The sequence below is a fragment of the Leuciscus leuciscus genome (genome assembly GCF_965113295.1).
Source record: "Leuciscus leuciscus genome assembly, chromosome: 7".
Taxonomy (NCBI): domain Eukaryota; kingdom Metazoa; phylum Chordata; class Actinopteri; order Cypriniformes; family Leuciscidae; genus Leuciscus; species Leuciscus leuciscus.
The window spans coordinates 42808339-42833080 of NC_138731.1; the positions used below are offsets into that span (position 1 = coordinate 42808339).

Consider the following 24742-nt stretch of genomic DNA (forward strand, 5'->3'; position numbering starts at 1 on the left):
TCGGCCGATAGTCGGCTTGGTGTGTACCGGCCTTAAAAGGGATATTTCACCTCTGGAAAGATGAATGTGTATTTAAATTGGGTCATTTATGTAGTAGAAATGTGAAGTTATTTTAGAAGTTGGTGCCTTCTAGACTGAGAAAAGCCAGAAAATGTATTTTTGGCTCATGTGGATGAAAGACAACAACTCCCAGAATGCACTTGCTTCGCTGCCCTACGAGGACACTCCCAAGCCACGCCTCCCGGTTACAGAGGGCAGTATCGGAAGAAATTATACAGCTAGGCTACTAGTCGACTCGAAACTGAAAAGACTGCGTTTTATCGTGAGATCCCCCTATGGGTGGGTTGAACACATGCGGGACGAGCTCCTCCTACTGGCTGGAGTCTCTCGCCTCTGGACAGAAAAGCCTCTGATGATCATCTGAGTTTTTTTTCCAGACACACAATACAGAAATCTCTCGTCTCAGGGGGACACGAGGGTGGGAAGCACGGTTACCCCAAAATACTACCAGGTTTCTACTGATACAAAGCTTAATGCTAATCGGTGAAGTATCCCTTTAAGAAGACATCTATGTTGGCAGCTCACTAGGTTTATGAATAGGGAGATTATTGAATGGCAAGTGTGGATGCTCAGTGGTTTCTGTTGTCAGATCTCCAGGTGTTCGTCCGTTAACTGATAAAGTGTGTATATACTGTGACGAAGCTCTGGCAGTGTGTGAATTGAAATAAATGATAAGATCTGAGGGCCTCAGGTTTTTACAGGTGTGTGTAACTCAGGTGTGGCTATTAACACCCTTTTAAACTAAAACCTTAAAGGGATCGTTCACCCTAAATTCACCCACCATTGACCAACTGAAACCTGGTCTAAAGTCAATGGTTGACTATGGTTGTTATTTAAAGAGTGCGTTAGTAATGTGCGCCTATAGGCAGGTCCACAACGCGCCTACACTCTGCTTATTACACACACAGGGATTCACAGCAGCACACAAACATGCCAAATATTTAAAATAAAAGGATTACAATGTAAAAGATTATTATTGTGTACATAAAGATATGGTGGATTCCTGGCTTGACCAGTTGATGGTCTGCTTTCGCACTTTTAACTCACGCACGAACAGATCCGTTTGTGCTCTGGATACGGCTTCGGTCTTTCCACTATCAAATTCCGTCATGTAAATAGCGAATCCGCGATGGCGCGAGCGCAACTGGCGTTTAAAGGGAATGGGAGATGAGACTCTGATTGGTTTAACGCAAGTAAATCCCAAAACACACCCATTACTCATTAAGAGAATAGGGACGACCATTTTAGACCATGCGCCGGGAGCACCAACCATTTTTCCCATCGTTAAACTAGCAAAAGTGGATTCGGACACGCCCTAAGTCAGGGTTCCTCAAACTCGGTCCTGGAGGGCCGCTGTCCTGCAGAGTTTAGCTCCAACACTGATCAAACACACCTGAGCAAGCTAATCAATGTCTTCAGGATCACTAGAAACTCACAGCTAGGTGTGTTTGATCAGGGTTGGAGCTAAACTGTGCAGGACAGTGGCCCTCCAGGACCGAGTTTGAGGAACCCTGCCCTAAGTGAACTTGCGCCCTGCGCTTTTAGACCATGCGCTTAGATCGTTAAAATAGGGCTCCTGGTGTTCCTCAGGGCTCAGTTCTCGGTCCGATATTATTTTCTCTTTATATGCTTCCTTTGGGATCTATTTCAAACAGGTATGGAGTGACCTTTCACCTTTATGTGGACGACACATGAATGTATCTGCCTTTAAAGCGTGAGAATAAGCATGTCTTAAAGCCAATTTTAGACTGTTTGGGTGAGTTAAAGCTCTACTTTTTTACATCTTAATGAGAGTAAGTCTGAAATTATTCTTTTTGACTCGAATGAACGCAGTGTTCATGACTTTGATCTTGATTCCCTGTCACCGTACAGTACCACATGTGTTAGGAATCTGGGTGTATTGTTTGACAACAGCCTTAAATTTGATAAGCAGAAAAGTGCTGTGGTTGAATCTTGTTTTTATCATCTTTGTTTTTTAACTGAGGTTAAGCCATTCTTGTCTTTTAAATGAGTTTGACACAGTTACGCATGCCTTTGTAACGTCTCGGTTGGATTATTGCATCTCACTGTGCGCCGGTGCTCCCTAGTCATCCATCTCACGTTTACAATTAGTTCAAAACGCGGCGGCCCGACTTCTCAAGGGGAGGCGTATATGTGAGCATATTACACCGATCTTGATTTCACTTCATTGGCTTCCAGTTTAATATAGAATTGATTTTTAAAAGTCTATTATTTCTATTTAACTCCCTTCGGAATCAGGCACCACAATACCTCTCTGACTCACTGCACCCGTACACACAGTCGAGATCACTTAGATCAGGTGATTCTGAATGACTTTATGTTCCCAGGAGCAAAATGGAGCTTTTTCGGTTGTTGGACCTAAATTATGGAAGTGTCTCCCGGCTTACATTAGAACTGCCCCAAATGTATATACATTTTTAAATCTTCTCTTAAAACATATTGATTTTCTTTGCCGTTTAATTTTCCTTTATTCTCTGCTTCTATGAATTTTTTATTCATAATGTGATTATGAATAATGTGATTATTGCTGTGTTCTTTTTTTTATTCCTTTTTTATGCAGCACTTTGGTCAACTTCAGTTGTTTTTAAATGTGTTATATAAATAAATATTGTATTGTGTGTGCGTGCGTGCGTGCGTGCGTGCGTGCGTGCGTGCGTGCTTGTGTGTGTGTATACAGTATATATATATATATATATATATATACACACACACACACACACACACATACACACATACATACATACATACATATATATATATATATGTATATGTGTGTATATATGTGTGTATATGTATGTATGTGTGTGTGTATATATATATATATAGAGAGAGAGAGAGAGAGAGAGACAGACAGACAGACAGACAGACAATATATTCAAATTATGAATTATTATTTTTTGCATGCCATATGACCAGTACCCGACATCATACAACCAATAAATGATGAATTATTTACTGCCATTGTGTGAATAATGAATAATATGTCTGTTTATGAGTATTTTAACATATAATTTAATTACAAGTACTTAAACTTTTGGATTAATCTGATTATGTAATCCAAATTACATATAAGTGACTACCCACCACTGATGATCAGTGACGGATAACAAATAAAATGGCAAAAGTTTCACAGTTTTTGTCTCTTTTTCTCTCTGTCACACTCCCAACAGCAACAAGAGCAGGATCCCACTAACCTGTACATCTCCAACCTGCCGCTGACCATGGATGAGCAGGAGTTAGAGGCCATGCTGAAGTCTTTCGGACAGGTCGTCTCCACACGCATCCTACGGGACAGCAACGGGGCCAGCCGAGGGGTCGGATTCGCCAGGTGAGGGTTCCTCATATCTGAACCCAAATCACCATATCAACTCCTGTTGTCACGCTATCATTCTTTGTGAATTCCCCGATCACGGTTCAAGACTGTAGCGTCGATCAGGGCACGGGATTCAGACGTCCTGGAAAGCCCCTGGCTTTCTGCCCACCACAACACAAACACCTCAGACCCTCCCATGACTCTTAGTGCCAGTCAGTAGCTTTAAAATATATCTGTGTATATCTGACATATCAGCACGGCTTGCAAAGCCAGGAAACTGAACTCTCTGAACTCACAAGTAAAAACTTGTACTAAGCTGAACGGGTTGATTTAATCAGAGAAGCAAGTTTTTAATAACAACGATATAAATAATGACAGTGGTTTTTAATGTTAACACAAACCTTCTGTCATGTTGTTTTTTATAGCTCCACATATCCAAATGTTTATGAAAATCTCAATCCCTTTTGATGATATTCAATACAAATCTCTACTTTTGTTCTGAAATTGATTATAGTGTTTTTTTTTGTTTTTTTTTTGTAGTCAAACTAATCTAGACATTCAGGAAGAATGACATTTAACTATTTTTATTTACATGCTCAAATATGACAGAATATAAAAATTAAACAACAATATTTAAATACATATATTTTTAAATGAATATTTTTAAATGCATTTTATACATAAATGCCACGCAGAGAGTTATTTTAGTATCATTGAGATACTGCTATAGTTTTTATTAATATTATTAATATTTTGTCGTATTTGAGCATGTAAATAAAAATAGTTAAATGTCATTCTTCCTGAATGTCTAGATTAGTTTGACTACAAAAAACACTGTAATCAATTTCAGAACAGAAGTAGAGATTTGTATTGAATATCATCAAAAGGGGGTAGAAATTGAGATTTTCATAAACATTTTTATTTACATGCTCAAATATGACAAAATATAAAAAATAAACAGCAATATTTAAATACATATATTTTTATATGTATTTAAATGCATTTTATACATAAAAATGGCATGCAGAGAGTTATTTTATTATCATTGAGATACTATTATAATTTTTATTAATATTTTTAAATATATTTTTTTGTCATTTTGTTGTGTGTTTTTTTTTATTTTAATTTTTTTTATATATAGTTTTTATTAATGTTTTTATTGTAGTTTTAGTTATTTTAGTACATCAAGTTAAACTAAATTAAAATGAGAAATATTGCCTTGGAAGCTAGCTGAAATAAAATACATTTTTTACATTTTATTGCAGTTAACGTTTATTTTATTTCAAGTAACAAAAATGATTTTTTTAAAACATTTTTAATTTAAGTTTTAGTTTTAATTTACCATAACAACACTGGTTCTTTGAACATTTTTGAGTGATGGCACGCATGAATCATTGAATCAGAGGTTTAAATTGATTCACTAAAACAAACAGTTTGAAGTGATTCACTGAAATGAATCAATCTTACCAAATCTCGCCCTAAATGAAGTTTAAATGAGGGATGCTGTTATTATAACCTCTTTGTCTGAACAAGAAAAGGAAGGCGAGTCTAATAACCAGCCATGCATTTATATAGTGCATTCAACATTGCGTGATCTGAGTTTATTTTATATATTGTAAAAAGCCCTAGCTATGCTTCATATGACTTTTCATTGGACTGTAACACTTGACAGCTGGTGCAGATGATGGGAATGATGTTTGATACTCAAATGTGTACACCTATAAACCGATGATATGTGTCTCTAGGATGGAGTCAACAGAGAAATGTGAAGCTGTCATCTCTCACTTCAATGGGAAGTTTCTGAAAACACCAGCTGGAGTTATGGGTAAGTGTGTGTCTGTGCGTTACGCGTGCTTCACGCATGAAGAAATGAAAATGCTATCATTGTTTGCTCACCCTCACACTGTTTCTTCCACAAAAGAATATCCTTACCTCTTTTTTCCCCCCATATAATACGAGTAAATGATGATAGATTATCATTTTTGGTTGAACTTCTCCCGTAATGTGTGTTTTATCTCTATTTGTTTGTGCATAAAAGCACAGCGCGGCTCTGTTCGAGCACATTCATTCATTCTCTGGTAATGATTCTCCTCGGATGGGGTCTAAATGGAAACAGGCTTTCGGGCATGTGGCGCAACCATTCAGCCATACCAAACGGCTTTCACACGAATGTAGATTCAGACTTGCTGCACGAAACACTGAAAACCCACAAAGCTGGGTGGAGCTAGATGTTCATAATGCTGCGAGTGAGAGCTTATTTGATTCGTGGAGGTTCGTTCGGGGCTCAAGTGAATGCAATGTGTGCTAATTTTTCTTTGAGTGGAATCTCGGCCTTGCGTGGCCTCTCTTAAGCATTTTAATTGGATTATTAGACTGAAATAGTCTCCACTGACCATGTCAGAAAGGAAGGAAGGGGATTATACGAAGACAGCTTCCACATTAGATGCCTGTTCTCAAAAGCATTGTGGGAAAGTCATTGTGGATGGAGCCAGGAAGCCTCAGAGGCTTTAAGACGGAAATCGGCGGTGTGTAACTGGTGGAGATTTTGCTATGCAATTTATGCATTATGCATCTGCAACAATGAATCATAGATGCTGAAAATGTGTATATAGTGGGTTAAGTCAAGACGAGGATGTTAGTTATTAGGCATAAAGTTTAGTTTTTTTACTGCTGGAGCAACTTCAAGTCACACCATGTTGCAACCCGTTTTACTTCCATAATCATGAAACATGATATTCAGAAAGAAAAAATACTTGATTGTACAGTACAGGCCAAAAGTTTGGAAACACTACTATTTTTGAAAGAAGTTTCTTCTGCTCATCAAGCCTGCATTTATTTGATCAAAAAAACAGAAAAAAAGTGTGATATATTATTACAATTTAAAATAATTGGTTTTCAATTTATTATACTTTAAATTATCATTTATTTCTGTGATGCAAAGCTGAATTTTCAGGATCATTACTCCAGTCTATCACATGATCCTTTAGAAATCATTCTAATATTCTGATTTATTATTAGTGTTGGACACAGTTCTGCTGCCTAATATATCTGATGAATAAAAGGTTTAAAAGAACTGCATTTATTCAAAATAAAAAAATATTTTCTAATAATATAAATCTTCTTTACGATCACTTTTTATCAATTTAACACATCCTTGCTGAATAAAAGTATTGATTTATTTCAAAAAAAAGAAAGAAAAAAAAGTACTGACCCCAAATTACTGACCAGTCGTGTATATTGTTGTTACAAAAGATTTCTATTTTTAAAACATTTGCTTATTTTTTATTATTTTTTTTTATTTTATTTTTTTTACTTTTTATTCATCAAAGTATCCTAAAAAAGTATCACAGGTTATGAAAAAATATTAAGCAGCAGAACTGTTTCCAACTTTGATAATGAATCATCATATTAGAATGATTTCTAAAGGATCATGTGATAGACTGGAGTAATGATCCTGAAAATTCAGCTTTGCATCACAGAAATAAATGATAATTTAAAGTATAATAAATTGAAAACCAATTATTTTAAATTGTAATAATATATCACAATATGACATTTTTTTCTGTATTTTTTATCAAATAAATGCAGGCTTGATGAGCAGAAGAAACTTCTTTCAAAAACATTAAAAATAGTAATGTGTCCAAACTTTTGGCCTGTACTGTATATGTCAGGATGCACAAATAGTACAATTCTCTCTGATGCAGTAATTATTTTCTTACTATGGATGGTCAAAATTTGCAAGCCACTGAATAAATGTAAATATAAGTTAATGTAAAACGTAAGTTTGATTTGTTTAAAAAAAGAAGGAAAATGACTAACTAAAGTGTTTTTCCTTTAAGAGTGCATGTAATGCTTTAATCAAATAACATGAAATGCATTTTTAAAGGGAAAGCACTCTTTAAAAGGGTTTCATCTTTTCCATAAACTAGTTATACATTTAAATGTATGCATTTGGCAGATGTTTTCATCCAATATTATTGAATGCATTGCACTCAAGGTATGCATTTTATCAGTTCATGCACTCCCTGGAAATCTATCATTTCCATAATCTTAAGTTATCGCTTTAATTTTAAGTGCTAGATGATGAATCTTAATTTAATCTCCAAAAATGACACACAAAAATGTAAATCATCATGGTCATGATATCTTGTCCTGCTCTGTATTTTCACTCCGTGTTTAATGTACTTAACGAACAAAATCTCTAGCGCTCGAGCCGTGTCTGCTGTCACACTATGATGGTTTTGGTGGTGTTATGAGCATCACGCTGAGAGTTCATGCTCCTCCTCCGTGTCTCTCTACAGCGCCGTCAGAACCCTTGCTGTGCAAGTTTGCGGACGGAGGCCAGAAGAAGCGTCAGAGTCAAAATAAATATGTGCAGAACGGACGAGCCTGGGCCAGAGACGGGGACAGCAGACTCGTGAGTACTGCTCTTTTGCTCTCGGTGTCCGGATCACTTTTAGCAGCCATACATCACCTGCCACCGCTTGTTAGCAAACACACAGACAGCAGAGACGCTTACACAACGCTCGTCATGTGGGTGTGTGTGTGTTTACACAAGCTACTCTAATACAGTCATATATTACGTGAGCCACACAAGTGATACTGAGAGTGTGTGTGTGTGTGTGTGTGTGTGTGTGTGTGTGTGTGTGTGTGTGTGTGTGTGTGTGTGTGTGTGTGTGTGTGTGTGTGTGTGTGTGTAAACTGCTGAGTCACTTGATATTGCCCATCATGACACTCACGCTCTGTTCTAAAACCTAGTGAGCTTCTTACACAGGGAGCTGCCTTATAATACAGCATCCTAACTGAGATCTACCCTCATAAGTGACCTAACCCTGATTTGAAATCCACAGCGTATGTGGATATTGGTTAAGAGATATAACCAGTTTAGATCTCAAGCTGACTAACTAAAGACATTACTGTGGCTTTACCCATTAATAGACGTGCTACTTCTTTGAAAATAAATTCTAGCACATTTATTACGAGCTCTGTCTCATTTAATCGTGATTAATCGCGTTAATGTCATAGTTAACTCGCAATTAATCGCCCATTTTTATCTATTCTAAATGTCCCTTGATTTCTTTTTGTCCCATTATCTTTTTCTCATTTTAATGCTCTTGTCAACATGGAAAAGTGGATCGGCTTGCTTTGTGCAAATGTTTTTTTTATTGAAAACAACATGGGCATATACTGTAGTGTTCAATTTCACACTAACATTCTCACTCGGAGCAAATAATTGCATCAGAGAATTCGCATCAGCTGTGTGTGTGCTTGGCCATCCAGTGGTGTTTCAGACTGGACGTGCTGCGATGATCGCTCAGTTCATAACGACAGAACACACAGATCACTTTGATCTTGTCAATGGAACCATTTGGCAACTTTTTAAAAGTAAACTTTCCATTCAGAATCTTATTGGCATCCATTTCGGCATCTCGCGCTCGCCATCCACTCAAAACGTAACGTTAGCCTACTACTCTTCGGCCGGCTCGCAAGCCCAAACAAGTGTGTGTACGCGGCGTGCCTGTTGTTTTGTTTCCGGTCTAGCTAGATCCGGTGTGGTGTTGTAGTTTTTCTAACGTTACTAGTAGCAAACAGCATGTGAAAAAAATGACAAAGTTTGCTAGGCCAAAAATAGCGTTAATCTCGCGATAAAAAAATTTACGCCGTTAAAAAGGGTTTGCGTTAACGCCGTTTATACCATGGTCTGGGTGAATACTCGATTCTGATTGGCTGCAGGGTGTCCATTAAAAAGTGATAGAGGACACCTAGTAAAGGAGTTCTGGTGAAACTGACCGTTTACCGTTCGAAATTAATAAATAAATGCGCTGGCTACATCAGCTGTGAGTAACCATAGCAACAGGCAGTAAACTGAAGGGGTCTACGAGCTGAGCGGACTATAAATATTGCAAAATAAACCGTCAGGCGTAACCAGGGAAACCAAGTTATTGTTTGTAAAAACTTTAGATTTCGATTGTAAAACTAATTAAAATATAAACTAATGTTTTAAAAATGTGTTATTTGGCAAGTGACCATGGTATAAGCGGGTTAATGCCCTTCGAGGTGTCCATTGTCAGGTATTAATGGACCTCCGGTTCACGCCTCGCCGTCATCCATTAATACCTGACAATGGACACCTCGAAGGGCATTAACCCTTACTAATATCGCGTTTAACTGACAGCACTAATAATAATCTATTTTATTTTATGTATTATTTCATTTTTATTTTTATTAATTTTTTTACAGATCTCTTCAGGATTTAACTAATTGTATTCATATAACCAGCATTTCTTTTGCTTTATAATCCATCTTACAGTGATTTTGTCGCAGTGCATTCTGGGATTGCCTTATCTGAAAAAGGACTTTTATCTAACTTTTAACACATATGATGCCTTAAAATGCTGCCTGTGCAGTCAGCTCACTAGGTTACGGAGCCGAGCGAGACACGTGCCTGCAGTCACAGTGTCACATGGCCATTAAAACAGAAAATCAGGAGGAAAATGTATTACATCACATCACGAATGTCCTTAATTGAGTCGATGCTGTGGTTTTTCTAATAAAAATTACTTTGAACATTTTCATTTTTTTCTGCTTATCATGAGCAAGCCTCGCACAGAGAAGGTCGTGGACAGCATGTAATTACAGCACAATGGGTTTCCTGTCACGCCAGATCATTTCCTTAAACCAATTTTATGGGTTTACATTTACATTACATTTGCATTTAATCATTTAGCAGACGCTTTTGTCCAAAGCGACTTACAAATAAGGAGAACAATAGAGAAGCAGTTGAACCAGTTATATATATATATATATATATATATATATATATATATATACACAGTATGTATACATACATACATACATACATACATACAATATTTGGCTGCAAATTTGAGGGGAGAGTAGTGGCATTATTTATTTTCATTTAAGTTATTTGTCAGCAACTACTGTATAACATGTACGGTGGCCCATCAAGCATTTGAACACTTAAGCCACACTCATTGACATAATTGAATTATTGCATTAAAGGTACACTATGTAACTTTCGGCCCTATAGCGGTTAAAAAAACAAAACTGCATGCAGTTTGAGGAAGAAGATTGTTTTGGTTGTGCTTCGGCTGCGCGTGACCGTGAGGATGAATATGATTATCCTACTGTTACTAGGCTTATTAAAGGGGTCATCGGATGCAAAATTCACTTTTATATGGTGTTTGTATATGTGGACACAACCACTATACAATGAAAAAAATCCATTCACTCCTTTTTTTTTTTTTTATCCTTAAAAAGCCTAAACACTCTCAATAATCAAGACGTTTGGATTTTCTGAGCAATATGATGTCACATTGCTCATGCTCCGCCCACGAGCGCTGACGGACTGTCCCGTATTAGCATATTTAATGTCCGGATCACTATTTACAGCCATATATCACCTGGTTAGCAAACACACGCACAGCAGAGATGTTACACAACACTGGTCATGTGGGTGTGTGTGTGTGTGTACACAAGCTACACTAATACAGTCATATATTACGTGAGCCATACAAGTGATACTGAGTGTGTGTGTGTGTGTCTGTGTGTGTGTTTACACAAGCTACTCTAATACAGTCATATATAATACGTGAGCCACACAAGTGATACTGAGTGTGTGTGTGTGTGTGTGTGTGTGTGTGTGTCTGTAAATTGCTGAGTCACTTGATATTGCCCATCATGACACTCACGCTCTGTTCTAAAACCTAGTGAGCTTCTTACACAGGGAGCTGCCTTATAATACAGCATCCTAACTGAGATCTACCCTCATAAGTGACCTAACCCTAACCCTGATTTGAAATCCACAGTGTATTTGGATATTGGTTAAAAGATATAACCAGTTTAGATCTCAAGCTGACTAACTAAAGACATTACTGTGGCTTTACCCATTAATAGACACGCTACTTCTTTGAAAATAAATTCTAGCACATTTATTACGAGCTCTGTCTCATTCTCTTTTCTCCAGCTGACTCTTCTGTTCGGCGTTTGGGTGACACACACACACACACACACACACTCAACTAACCTCTGACCTCTCACACCAGACACACATCAAAGCAGCCGGAGCAACTTTTCTCTATTTACGGATATGAGGAGACTCACACTGGCGAGTGACGCATGTACGCAATTTTGCGTGAAATCCATCCCACCCGCTCTAAAATATAAACACTTATAATAGACTCGCCACAGTGAAGACAAAAACACGTTTCGGAAGAAGGATTGATTCATATTTTTTACATAGTACACATTTAAGGAACAATATATCAAAGCAAGTGTCTGTATCTGTGCTTAACACTTTTATTCATCATTAATTTACTCTAATTCATTCCTTTTAGAACTGTTTTAATTTCCCTTGCTTTTATTTTGTGCTTGTTTTCTATGCAAAGCACTTTGAATTCAGCCTGGTTAAAACCAGACCATTCTCAGTAGTAACTGAGTTATGGTCTGGCAAAGCTTCATTAATAACTCATTTCCAAAGGGGCGTCACCAATGGACGTCGCTCAAATGCCTCTGGGCGCAATTGGATAGACCTAAAACCAATCAGAGCGATCGTCATCGTGTAAAGCCATATGCTGCGTCCCTAAGTTACACTACGCCATAAAAGTATGTACTCTTTTTGTGAAGAAAATGTATTTACTTTTGAATGTGTAGCAAAAAAAGTAGGCAAGCTTTGGGACACACTACTTCATCATCTTTATCGGACGGATCTGTCGCGTGCGTCCTGTCACGTAAACTGTCCTGTCAATCATCTCGTCACAGTTAAAATCCTCTATTAAATCTAATTTAATTTCCTACCGTTTCGGAGAGAAGTGTAGTAGCACGTTCATCTGCCAGTGGGTCTTTCATGGAGACTGTCCTCATGTGTTTGCAATTTGAATATAATAATGCATTTAAAAGTTGATGCGCTTCACCAACGGACGTCGCTCAAATGCCTCTGGGCGCAATTGGATAGACCTAAAACCAATCAGAGCGATCGTCATCGTGTAAAGCCCGCCTCAACGTTTCTGATTGGTGCCACGATTTCGAGAGATTAGAAATGGGCTTGAATGAGCTCTTTGCCAGACTACTTGCAGAGCAAATCTAAATTTGCCAGAAGTTTGTCTGGGTTTTCCCACGCTAGTTTGAATTGCCATAGTGTGAAATTTTAATTCCTTTCTATGTAAAGCATTTTGAATAACTGTTTTAATTTTCCTTGCTTTTATTTTGTGATTATTTGTATTCCTTTCCATGTAAAGCACTTTGAATTGCCATAGTGTATGAAACTTGCCTTGCTTATGAACTGAATAGTGTAATAATTGTTTTATCTCTCTCTCTCTCTCTCTCTCTCTCTCTCTCTCTCTCTCTCTCTCTCTCTCTCTCTCTCTCTCTCTCTCTCTCTCTCTCTCTCTCTCTCTCATAGGCTGGCATGACCCTCACATACGACCCCACCACAGCTGCTATGCAAAATGGGTACGAGACAATAAGAGTTCAGAAAGAACCAGTGTTTTACTGTGGTATTTGTAGAGTATTATACAACCCCTGAAACTTAGAGGATGTTCACCCCGATTATAGCAAATAAACAGCTTAAACATGACACAAAAAAGGGTTGTGTTCAATAGCTGAACATTCTGGCTTCATGAAACATACCTCAAACAAATTCACGTAAAAATGTTTTATTAATTTGATTAATTCCATACTTTTTTCCTCTACTTGCTCTGAGAAAAGACATTCCATTAATAAAAATATATTTTTTTAAATAAGTGGATATGTTTGAGGTATGTTTCATGAAGCCAGAATGTTAAGTTATTGAACAAAACCCTTTTTTGTGTCATATCTGTGATTTGTTAGTTTGCTATAAAGTAAAAAATCTTGAGTGAACATCCTCTAAGTTTGACGATTCCATAATTGTTTGCCAGGGATTGTAGTATTTATTAATATTTTTTTAAATAGCTCGTATTTTTATATTTTCAGCTTTCATTTTAATTCTAGTTTATTAGTTTTGATTCTATTTAGCTTTCATTTATTTTTATTTCTCTTTTAGTAATTTTAGTACTTTAACGTAAACTTATATTTCAGTTGATTGCAACATTTCAAGGTTTTTGGGTTTAAAATCTTAATTTCATTATTTTAAATCCGCTTTATTTCATACTTATTTATGCTCTTTATAAGTTTTGGTTTCAGTTAACAATAACAACACTATTATTAATAATATTATTATTATTTATTATTATTATTTTGTTTCATAGAGTTGCCATGGCACAAAAAAAAGAGTAAATTAATTTTTCATCTAATATTTATATATGTTTTTATTTCAGCCTTATTTCAATTAATGAGTTATTTTCAATGAATACATTTTTGTTTTACTTCACAATAACCACACTGGAGAGAGCATGCACATCAGTTCACACTACAAATGCTTATTATGCTAATAATAACGTACAAACGTTATTAGTTGAGTAAAATAGTCAAGTATTATATATTTATACATGTTAATAGAATTATATTTACAAATATGTATATAACAGAAGGTCTCTTAAAAGGCAGAATACTCATATTCAATGCTATCAGACTATATTCACAATATTGCACAGCCTCACATACATAATTGCTTAAATATGTCCTTTTCATCTCTCTACAGATTCTATCCGACCGCCTACAGTATTACAAACAGAATGATCACACAGGCGCCCATGTCTACATACATCTCACCTGTGTCCACATACCAGGTAACATAATATCCAGTTCAGATCAAACAGACCGATCGAGGTCTCAGAGGTGGATGTGTCAGAACTGAAAGCTCTGTCAGTAATTACTCTCCCTCATGTTGTTCCAACCCAGTAAGGCTTTCGTTCATCTTCGGAACACAAATTAAGATATTTTTGATTAAATCTGAGAGCTGTCTCACTCCTCCATAGGCTTCTAGGGGATCGATATCTGCCAGCCCAGAAAAGTTAGTAAAGACATCGTTAAAATAGTCCAAGTGACTACAGTGTCTCTCAACCTTAAGTTTATCAAGTTTGGTTGCGGGAGAGTAATTACTGACAGAATCTTCATTTTTGTGTGAACTAACGCTTTAAGGGACTGTGTTTGTATCGTTCAGGTCCAGAATCCATCCTGGGTGACCCATCAGCCCTACATCATGCAGCATCCGGTGAGTCTGATCTCTCAAGGTCCAGGTCATGCTGGTCTTCAACAGTGTGTGTGTGTGTGTGTGGGAGATCTACACTTGAACTGCTCTTAGACTGAGAGTGTGTGGGCGACTCACTAATGCAGCAAACCACATCAATATATCGATTATCAGAATGAACAAACTTATGCCAAATAATAGAGTTAATAAGTCTAACCGTAGGCTGGCACATCAATATTTGACAGCATTGCTCATCCAAACAGAATTAAAAGTCTAAAGTTTCCATTTATATAAAAAAATATATATATATTTCTGCACGGCCTATTTAGCCTATTTTATTTTATTATTTTATATTATTTTATTTATTTTTTAGTAACACTTTACAACAAAGTTGTGTTAGTTAATGCATTAACTGACAATGAGCAGTACATTCGTTACAGTATTTGTTCATCTTTGTTAACATTAATTAATATAAATAACAACTGTTTATTGTTCAGGTTCTTTAACTAATGTTTACTTCGGATTTTAATCAGATATTAGTAAATATTGAGATTAACATAACAGATTAATAAATGCTTTAGGAATATTTTTATCTCATTACCTAATGTAGTTAACTATGAAACCTTATTGTAGTTACATTACATTCTTTTTACATTTTAAATTTTTTACTTATTTCTATTTTATTTTAATATTTTACTTTTTATTATTTTTTTATTAGATTTTTATTTCTTTTGTTTTAGTTTATTTATAATAAAATAAAATAAAAATGTTGTCATATGAACAACCAGTAATTAAACAATTAATAATTAAACGGATTTAAGTTTTCATAACCTTACAAATTTGCATTGCCGTCATTTCTTTTAAAAATAACGCAGTTGGACATCATAAGTCATCAGACGGTCACGAATATGTCATGTCTTACTGTAAATAACGTACGAAAACATTTTTGTCAATTATTTCCATTCCGTCATTTGAGAAGCTGCTTTTAGGAGTAACACTGCCTATAACATCAAAGTTCACATTTTGTCCCTGATACGTGACATGTGCTTCCTACTCTTGATGAGCAGCAGCCGCCGCGGTTGTGCAGGAAACACTGGTGTGAGTGTGTGTGTGTGTGTGTGTGTGTGTTTGCATAAGTGCACTAACACTAAATCACACACAGATGCTGTAGTACAGTGTCATTGAAGCCCACGCCAGCATAAAGAACCTGAGGGGTGTGTGTGTGTGTGTGTGTGTGTGTGTGAGATAGAGATCAGTGATGAGGTACTAAGATTGCAGGTACTAAGTGAAGCTCGGCTGCATGAATGACACATCAAACAGGAAGAGAGTGTGTGTGTTTCTATTTGAGTGGGTGTATAATGTATATAAGTAATGTGTGGTATAATGGGCTTATGATTTCTGTATGAGTCAGTGCGTATAGAGCTGAGTGCCGTGGGTCATTAATGCGGAAACTGTGGCATTTAAAGGCCAGTAATGGCGCTGATGCCTCATAGCTCTTAAATATACGGAGTCTGACTCACAGCGTAAGAAAGCAGGACTCATCACACACACACATCCCAGACAGACCCCGATCTCCGACACTGTACACTTCACAGGTGCCACACACTCTCGGTCTCATTTACTTCATATTAAATATCACAAACCATCATCTATCATACATTGCAAAGATATCTATGGTATTACCAGGATCTGTTTTTTAGTGAACATTATTATTTTTTAAAGCACAGCAGTGAAAATTAGCAAAAAAACATGAATTTTGGGAAGCAATTTTGTAGTAAGTTGCTCCAAAATTTCCAACTTTTTTCTTTGAGGGAATTTTTTGTAACAAAATTTTATTGGTCAAATATTATGAGGACAAATTTGAACAGTAATTGTGATTTTATTTTTTTTTCCAGTACAAAGTTACTCCAGTACAGTACAAAAATTATTTTCATCTAATATTGATATTTTATTTTATTTTAGCTTTATTTCAATTAATGAGTTTTAATAATTTTTGTTAAAACAATAAAAAAAACTAGAAAGAGCAAATCAGCAAATTCATACTGCAAACGCCTGGAAATACATATTTTAGTTTATTTCAGTTAGTTGCAACATTTCTTATATAAGTTTATTACGTTTTTCTTTGAATATTTATCATTTTTATTTAATTTCAATTAATGACAACAAATTTGACTAATTTTAGTTTTAGTTTCCTTTTGAAAAGAGCATGCATATCAGCAAATTATTTAGCTTGAAAATACATATTGAAAAATATTGTAAAATAGTCAAGTATTATTTATTTCAAATAACAAATATTTATTTAAATGTAATGTAAATGTCCCGTTCCATCATAGGGAGCAGTGATATCGCCCTCTATAGATCACTCCATGTCTCTGCAGCCCACGTCCATGATGAGTCCTCTCACACAGCAGATGGGTCACCTCTCTCTGGGCAGCGCAGGAACGGTGAGCACAAGTCAACACTTCTCACACTACTGTCTTGTTTCTTCTAAATCTGCTGAATCACTTGCAGTTGTTAAAGGGTTAATTCACCTAAAAATTTAAACTCTGTCAGTAATCACTCTCCCTCATGTTGTTCCAACCCCGTAAGACCTTCGTTCATCTTCGGAAACACTAATTAAGATATTTCTGATGAAATCTGAGAGCTGTCTCACTCCTCCATAGGCTTCTGGGTAATCGATATCTGCCATCCCAGAAAAGTTAGTAAAGACATCGTTAAAATAGTCCAAGTGACTACAGTGGCTCAACCTTAAGTTTATCAAGCGACGAGAATACTTTTTGTGCGCAAAAAAACACAAAAATAACAACTTTATTCAACTATTCTCATTTATTCGTAGTGTAACAGCGTAGCGCTTCTGGGTTGTACGTCAGAACGTAGGCTCACTATTGGCCGGCATCACACACATGACCAGTGTCGGCCAATAGTGAGCCTCCGTTCTGACAAACGCTCTCAGATTTCATCAAAAATATCTTAATTTGTGTTCCGAAGATGAACGACAGTGTTACGGGGTTGGAACAACATGAGGGAGAGTAATTACTGACAGAATTTACATTTTTGAGTGAACTAACCCTTTAAAGGTGCAATGTGTGATATTTCTGAGGATCTACTGACAGAAATGCAATATAAGATCCATAACTATGTTTTCAGTGGTGTATAAAGACCTCACTTAATGAACCGTTATGTTTTTATTACCTTAGAATGAGTCATTTATATCTACATAACCGCGGCCACCCCCTTCTATGAAGGTCGACATACTGTGACGTCATGTTTCTACCGTAGCCGACAGCGAACAGAGCACTACAGAGCGTGTTTCGTCACTAACTTGAATGAGAAGCAGCAGAAAAAGACGCAGCAGAATAAGGTTGTCCCTGACGCGGCAAACGTGGAGAAAAACATGCTGTCTGAACGACGCCTCGGACATCGTAACTTTAGCTATTTCCCCTTACCTAAGTTAGCTGCTTTGATGCTCTTATCTTATACTAACTAGCATGGAAACAAGCTATGGTAAAGTCAGTGAATAAAAGACTAACACAATGATAAACAAGTAAAAATAACAATCGCAATAACATGTGGTTTTACTGAATAATTAAGTAAATATAATTTAATATAAAATATAATATAGAGAAACCTCATTGCTTGACTTGCTACTCTCTGCTGACGGTCCTACGTCGGCCACCGTAGCTTCTCATTCGAGTTTGCAATTTGAAGGAAAGGCCGCGAGTTATTGACCGGTTGCAATTCGCAAATCTCACCACTAGATGCCGCTAAAAATCACACACTGCACCTTTAAAGCTCTGGCTGTGTTCAGAATGGAATGACCTTTATACACTGCTTACTATGCGTTTTTTTAAACAGTATGCACTATGCAATGCTAAATATTACCAAGTAGTTTGTTGTATGCTGCACATTTTGGCAAAAGCACCGTGTCATCCAGGTTTCCATGCAACTACTTACTTTGCAACCTCTAAAAAAGTGCATTCTATGTAGTATGAATGCGTGTAGTATGAATGTAATCATGTGACTTACCAGCGTCAATTGCGTCCCTTCACTGTCATACACAAATCCTCTCCTGTAGCCTCATGGGATAGTAAAGATTCCATCTTATGCACACTTGGTCATCTGGGTACTCTTTGCTACTCTATTATGAGTACTGTGAATTCGGACACACTATTCGTCACATACTGTTTTTTAAGAAGAACGGAAGAACTGATAAGAATGTAATTGTGTACCTTGAAATGCAATGTAAGTCGCTTTGGATAAAAGCGTCTGCCAAATGCATAAATGTAAACGTAAAGTAGGGAAATATGCAATTTTGGATGTAAATGACTGACCTTAAGCGCCACCTACTGGTGAATTATCAAGTTGCAATTAAAACATAAAGGCCACAATATGGAACACATTTTCTGATAATAATAGTATTGAACAATTTAAAGGTACACTATGTAACTTTTAGCGCTCTAGCGGTTAATAAACAAAACTGCATGCGGCTTGAAGATGGATTCATGATGTACTCGTTAATTGGGTACATTTTGAGTAAACAAAACATCGCATTAACAAACTTTTATGTTGGACTTTTTTTTTATAGTGCAATAATATTTTTTTTGGGTTACACTGATTCAGCATATAATTGGCCAAACGCTGCAAAACAATGCATAGGCCTATATTTAAACATATACAGGCCACACATGGATCATGCACAACAGTTGATCTCAGCAGAAATACACAAAAGTAACCAAATAAAAAAACGCTGACAGAATGAGAGCACAAAAAAAACACTACAGCAGCAAAGTGTGCAGGTTTGTAGCCGCATATGTTGATGTTTTCTCTCTCTCTCTCTGTGTGTGTGTGTGTGTGTGTCTCCTGTAGTATATGCCAGCCAGTCCAGCTCTCCAGGGGCAGTACATCCCTCCATACACTCACATGCAGACCACCGCAGTCTCAGTAGAGGTGGGTTCATGTCCACACACACTTTCCCAGACACAGATTTAACCTCGTCCTGTACTCAAGAACTGTGTGAGTTCACAATCACCATAAATGGAGAAAAGTTCAAGAACAGACTGGGCTTGTGCAACTGTGCTGAGTGTTAAGAACATGTCCTGGGAACACGTTCACTCCAAAATCAAACTAAAGATATAGAATAGCATATTTTGCTCAAAGAAAAAGATTTTTTTTTCTGTGAGATTATCTTCATGACAATTAAGCACATTCTCCCAATTATGATGCATAATAATAATAACAATAATAATATAGTATTTAAATTTAAGTATTAAAGTATTTATACATTAGGGTAGTATTTTGTGTATTGCCTTTAATTTATGCAATGATATATTTTGAATATCAATTATAAAATTATTGATTAATAGTTAATATTATTTAATTTATATATATATATATATATATATACATGTATGTATATGTGTGTGTGTGTGTGTGTATATATATATATATATATATATATATATGATAAAGTATTATAATAGTATTATTTTTGACAGTATTACAGAATGGGAAACCTATTATGTTGTTTGTTTTTCAGTGACATGAGCATGTTCTTGTGACATTCATCCATTAGCGCATGTTAATTGCCTTCAAAATAATCAGCGATTACATAATAACAATAATAATAATAATCAGTCATTTATATTCTGACTTGTATTATATTAGTGCTTCAGATCTCTGTTCTGATTTCAGCTTGTAATGTATGATGACTTGCTTTTCTTGTGTTGATTTGGTGTCTAAATGTGAGAAATTGAAGCATGTTTTGTTGTAGGAGAACAGTCCACAACCTCAGGTGGATTCGTCCAGTGATCATTCACCTTATACCTATCAGCAGGCCAAGTGATGAAGAGGTACTGTCACTCACTTCTTTCACCGTTGATCTGTACACACATACACATCATGTAACGGCGCGTGTGTCGTTTTAACATAAGCTTTTGGAACCCAAAAAATCGAAAAGAAAACTGAGATTTTCCTATAAACCATTTAAACATTAAAGCGTAACTCTCGCCAAAATGCAATCTAGGCTATTTTTGTTAATCTACCCGAGGCGAACTATCGTTTAAAAGCATAATTAGAATGGAAACGCCACTTTTAAGATTGACCGTATTTTCGTTTTTGGTCAAATTGCCTTTTGAATGGGAGTGATTGGGGCACTTCTATGATAGCTTATTTTTAAAACACTAATGCGGCTCGACACAACATGAAACTGTGCTGGAAGTCTCACCAGCGGCTCTACACATGAACTCCAGCATTGAGAACAGTGTTTGTGTACACAGAGTTTACTAAAAAGAAAGATTTTGAACAACTCACTGTCTCTGTGTCCGCCGGCATTTTGACAGTCAAAACTAGTCGATCTCCGAATGCGAATGAACTGACTCTGAATTTTAGTATTTTAGTATTGCTTCTTATATGAGGATCCTTTTTCAAATACAAGATCAATATTGATTTTCACTAACGACAAAACAACAAATTATCCGTGAATTTATATGGAACTAAGCTTTAGGAGCTTTCCATCTTTACTCTCCTCCCTGTTACGTCACATTCGGAGATCGACTAGTTTTGACTGTCAAAATGCCGGCGGACACAGAGACAGTGAGTTGTTCAAAATCTTTCTTTTTAGTAAACTCTGTGTACACAAACACTGTTCTCAGCGCTGGAGTTCATGTGTAGAGCCTCTGGTGAGACTTCCAGCACAGTTTCATGTTGTGTCGAGCCTTCTCAGTGTTTTAAAAATAGTGATTTTTGATGCGATCATAGAAGTGCCCCAAGCACTCCCATTCAAAAGGCATTTTGACCGAAAACGAAAATACGGTCAATCTTAAAAGTGGCGTTTCCATTCTAATTATGCTTTTACACGAAAGTTTGCCTCGAGTAGATTAACAAAAAGAGCCTAGGCTGCATTTTGGCGAGAGTCACCCTTTAAAGAGGACCTAATATGCCCTTTTTCAAAGTCTTGATTTAGTTTTTGGGGTCTACTAGAATAGGTTTTCATGCTTATGAATGCTTCATGAATGTTATTTTACATATATTTGTCAGTCTGTCATTAATTCTCTGAGGTGCGTTACCCAAAAGCATCATTAGCCAAATGTGGTTGCAAGCGCCGTTGAATTGTGTTGGTAACGACAGAACTTGCAACCATAGTTGGCTTTGGGAAACCCGTTTAGTTTTTGTCTCCATTGGGGCTTTTGCACTGGGTAGTTATAGGAACTAGTCACCAAGGCCGTCCCCACGAGAACTACATTTTCCCCTAGGGCCATTTTCCTGGTTGCATTCGCAGAATGAACTGCAGACTTTTATTTTGACAGCGCTGAGAACGCCTGAACACACAGCTCTCCCATTCTCCATCTTTATTAGTTTATGATCTGCTTAACAGTCCTGTCTAATACCGTATTAGATAGAACTGTTAAAGAAATTAAGCGGTATATGAAAATGTATTATAGCATTTGCCCTGTGGTTGATGCCCAGGTTGATTGGTTTGATTCCCTTCGGATTGAGAAGTTCTTGGATTTCGGCGTCAGTCCATCTATCGCTGTTTTCCATGTTCGTGGAGTAAATATATAGGCTATAAAGTGGCGTGTGTCAGTGTTTCGCATGCATTCGGCCAATCAGCATACACTTACATCACTGGTAGTTCCTATTGTGCTGGGCTAGAGCCTACCCTGAAGTAGGAGCTTAATTAGTCCCACCAAAAGGCGTTCCTAGAGCTAAAATTGATCCCAGTTCCTGCGGTGCAAATACGCCAAAAAGCAGGTTATAGTCAAGTCACCTTCATTTATATAGCGCTTTTAACAATATAGATTGTTCCAAAGCAGCTTTACATTGATAATAGGAAATTAAAGTAGCAGAGATTGTTTTGGCTTTATAGCAGCTCTAGAATAAAGTTATTGTCCAGCTAAAATTAGTTTTGATTGATTAACTTCAGTCATTAGTTATTAACTTAGGGGCCGCTAAACGCAACACTGTTTTAACAGAAAACCCTTAAGTTCTTTCTGCGCAAACTTTAAAAGCGCGAACCCGTGAGAACGCTAGTCTATAGGTATGTGCGTTTGAATATATGTGCGCAGGCGTGTAGTCCTTCCCTACAAACCAACCCTCAACAAACTACTTGTCTGGCCTTAAAATGTATATTAGGTTTTTATTCAAACTTATATAGGTTATAGGAACTATGAAATGTTCCTCGGGTGCGAAAGCCCCTTATTAAGCCCCTCCACACTGTGCTCTGATTGGTCGGCTGGATCAGTGTGTTGTGATTGGTCAAGCTCTTTGATTGTGTTTGGGAAATGTCCCGCCCCTTACCATAACCGCCAGTTTAACACACTACTAACTAACTCAACCAGGCTCCGCCCCTTTATTCTGCGTATGAATTATTGAAATGAGGAATATTGTGACGTGTTTGTTCCCGGAAGAAACTCAAGACTACAATGGAGGCGTTTCAGGGAGTTCAGAAACACTGACACTGATATAGAGAATAACTCACGCTGGAGAAAGCCCTAATTGGACCCTTTTAATGAAATGCATTTGATAAGAATTAAATAATATACTTTTTCTATCATTTAAAATTATAGACTGTTCCTCTTATCTTACATTTTTGGAAATTGTCAGCCAGCCAAACAGAAGATGTGGTCAAACCCAAAATCTATTTGGTATCTTATTATTCACAAAAACTAATGTATTCTATGACGTTCTGGGTTCCAGGAGGAGGACGGCCTGTGCATGTGGAAGCACTGCATGAGGACTCTTATCTAAATGTTTAGAGGTCATTTCAAGTGTTGATGCATCATCGGTTTACATCAGTTTGAAATGATTGGTCTGGAAGTATAAACAGGTTTAATGCCGTATTAGTTTGAGTCACCTGTAGTCATGCTTCTCTGCTTCACTGGTCCTGATGTGTGTGTCGGATCTAACTTATAGAGATAGTTCTTCCAAAAATGACAATTCGGTCCTCATTTATGCACCCTTGCCTCATTCCAGACTTTTTTTATTAACTTATTATTTGATGGTTATTCATACTGTCAAGATCCAAAAAGGACAAAAAAGTATCTTAAAAGTTGTCAATACAGCTAATTGGTTTCGTCATTTGTCATTTTCTGTCAGTAGGCGCGGCGTTTCCATTACAGATGTGCGCAAAACTTTTTTTTTTTTTTTTTTTTTTTTTAAATGTCGACAAAGAAACTATTGCGAAACTACAGCGTTTCCATTAACCGATGTTATGCGACTAAAACTTCATTTTTTCTCACGATAAGCAAAATCATTCCAAAAATCATGGTAACGGACGTTGGTAGGTTTATGTACTATATCACAGCCACCGCACTGGCCATTATTATTAATCAAAGGAGACGTATGTGTGTTTTCCAATCATTAATGGTAAGGAAAGACCCTTATACCTGTGAGCGGCTCATATGAGGTGTTTCTCACTCATTTCTGCTTCGAGGTCTTGATTGTGGCATTACTTTGAGGTTTAGAATTCAGTATTCCTGTCATTCTTTTGTCTTTTATGAATTTAATAAAGAACTCTGTCTCGTATTGTGTCCAAACACACCGCGTCATCTACGTCAGGTGACCTGTTAATGCGCAAAAATGTCTTTTTCGAATTGCCTGAAAAAGCACCTCATGCGAGCATAAAAACTTTTTTGCGATAAATGGGAGTTTTTGCGAAAATGACGTGTTTCCATTAAACGTATTTTCAATTCGCAATTTCAATTTGCGCAATTTGAAGAGTAATGGAAACGCGGCTATTGGCATGGAGGAATCAATGATCTTAAACCTGCTTTGATTCATACATGGCATGATTTTTTTTTAATTGTACAGTCGTGAATAAGATTTATGAAGTCTTGCAGACGGGAAGATTCAACCTCGTTTTGTGTGTCAAGGAAGAAATAAAAATAAGAGGTTGGAATGACATATAAATGAGTGACCCTGTTAATAATAATTAACTACATGCACTTACTATAGAGTTACGGTTAGGTTTTGTTAAGGGTTAGTTGCATGTAATTATGCATAATTGTAATAGTAATAGTTATTACTACAGTAACTACATGTAACGTGTAACAAGGACACTAAAATAAAGTGTTACTAAATTAAATGTAACAAAAAATCATGCTCTGGTAAATCATATTTTTGGTATTAAAAAGTTAAATTATGATTTAAAAAGTCATATTTATGAGATTTAAAAGGCATAATTATGAGATAAGTCGCAAATTATGACTTAAAAAGTCGAAATC

The 24742-nt window shown here is 36.6% G+C and overlaps 1 protein-coding gene across 4 annotated transcripts in view; it reads left to right on the plus strand.

Annotated features, from left to right (window-relative positions):
* rbms1b (RNA binding motif, single stranded interacting protein 1b) overlaps positions 1-24742 on the plus strand; it is an 82625-nt gene that overhangs the window by 52723 nt on the left and 5160 nt on the right. For all 4 annotated transcript variants that reach the window (XM_082174762.1, XM_082174761.1, XM_082174764.1 and 1 more), the window contains 9 exons: positions 3252-3409; positions 5140-5219; positions 7696-7811; positions 12816-12865; positions 14034-14121; positions 14496-14546; positions 16856-16966; positions 19389-19469; positions 20293-20371. In XM_082174762.1, coding sequence (XP_082030888.1) covers positions 3252-3409; positions 5140-5219; positions 7696-7811; positions 12816-12865; positions 14034-14121; positions 14496-14546; positions 16856-16966; positions 19389-19469; positions 20293-20364 — 807 coding nt within the window. In that variant the 3' untranslated portion in view covers positions 20365-20371. The remainder of the gene's footprint in view (positions 1-3251; positions 3410-5139; positions 5220-7695; positions 7812-12815; positions 12866-14033; positions 14122-14495; positions 14547-16855; positions 16967-19388; positions 19470-20292; positions 20372-24742) is intronic.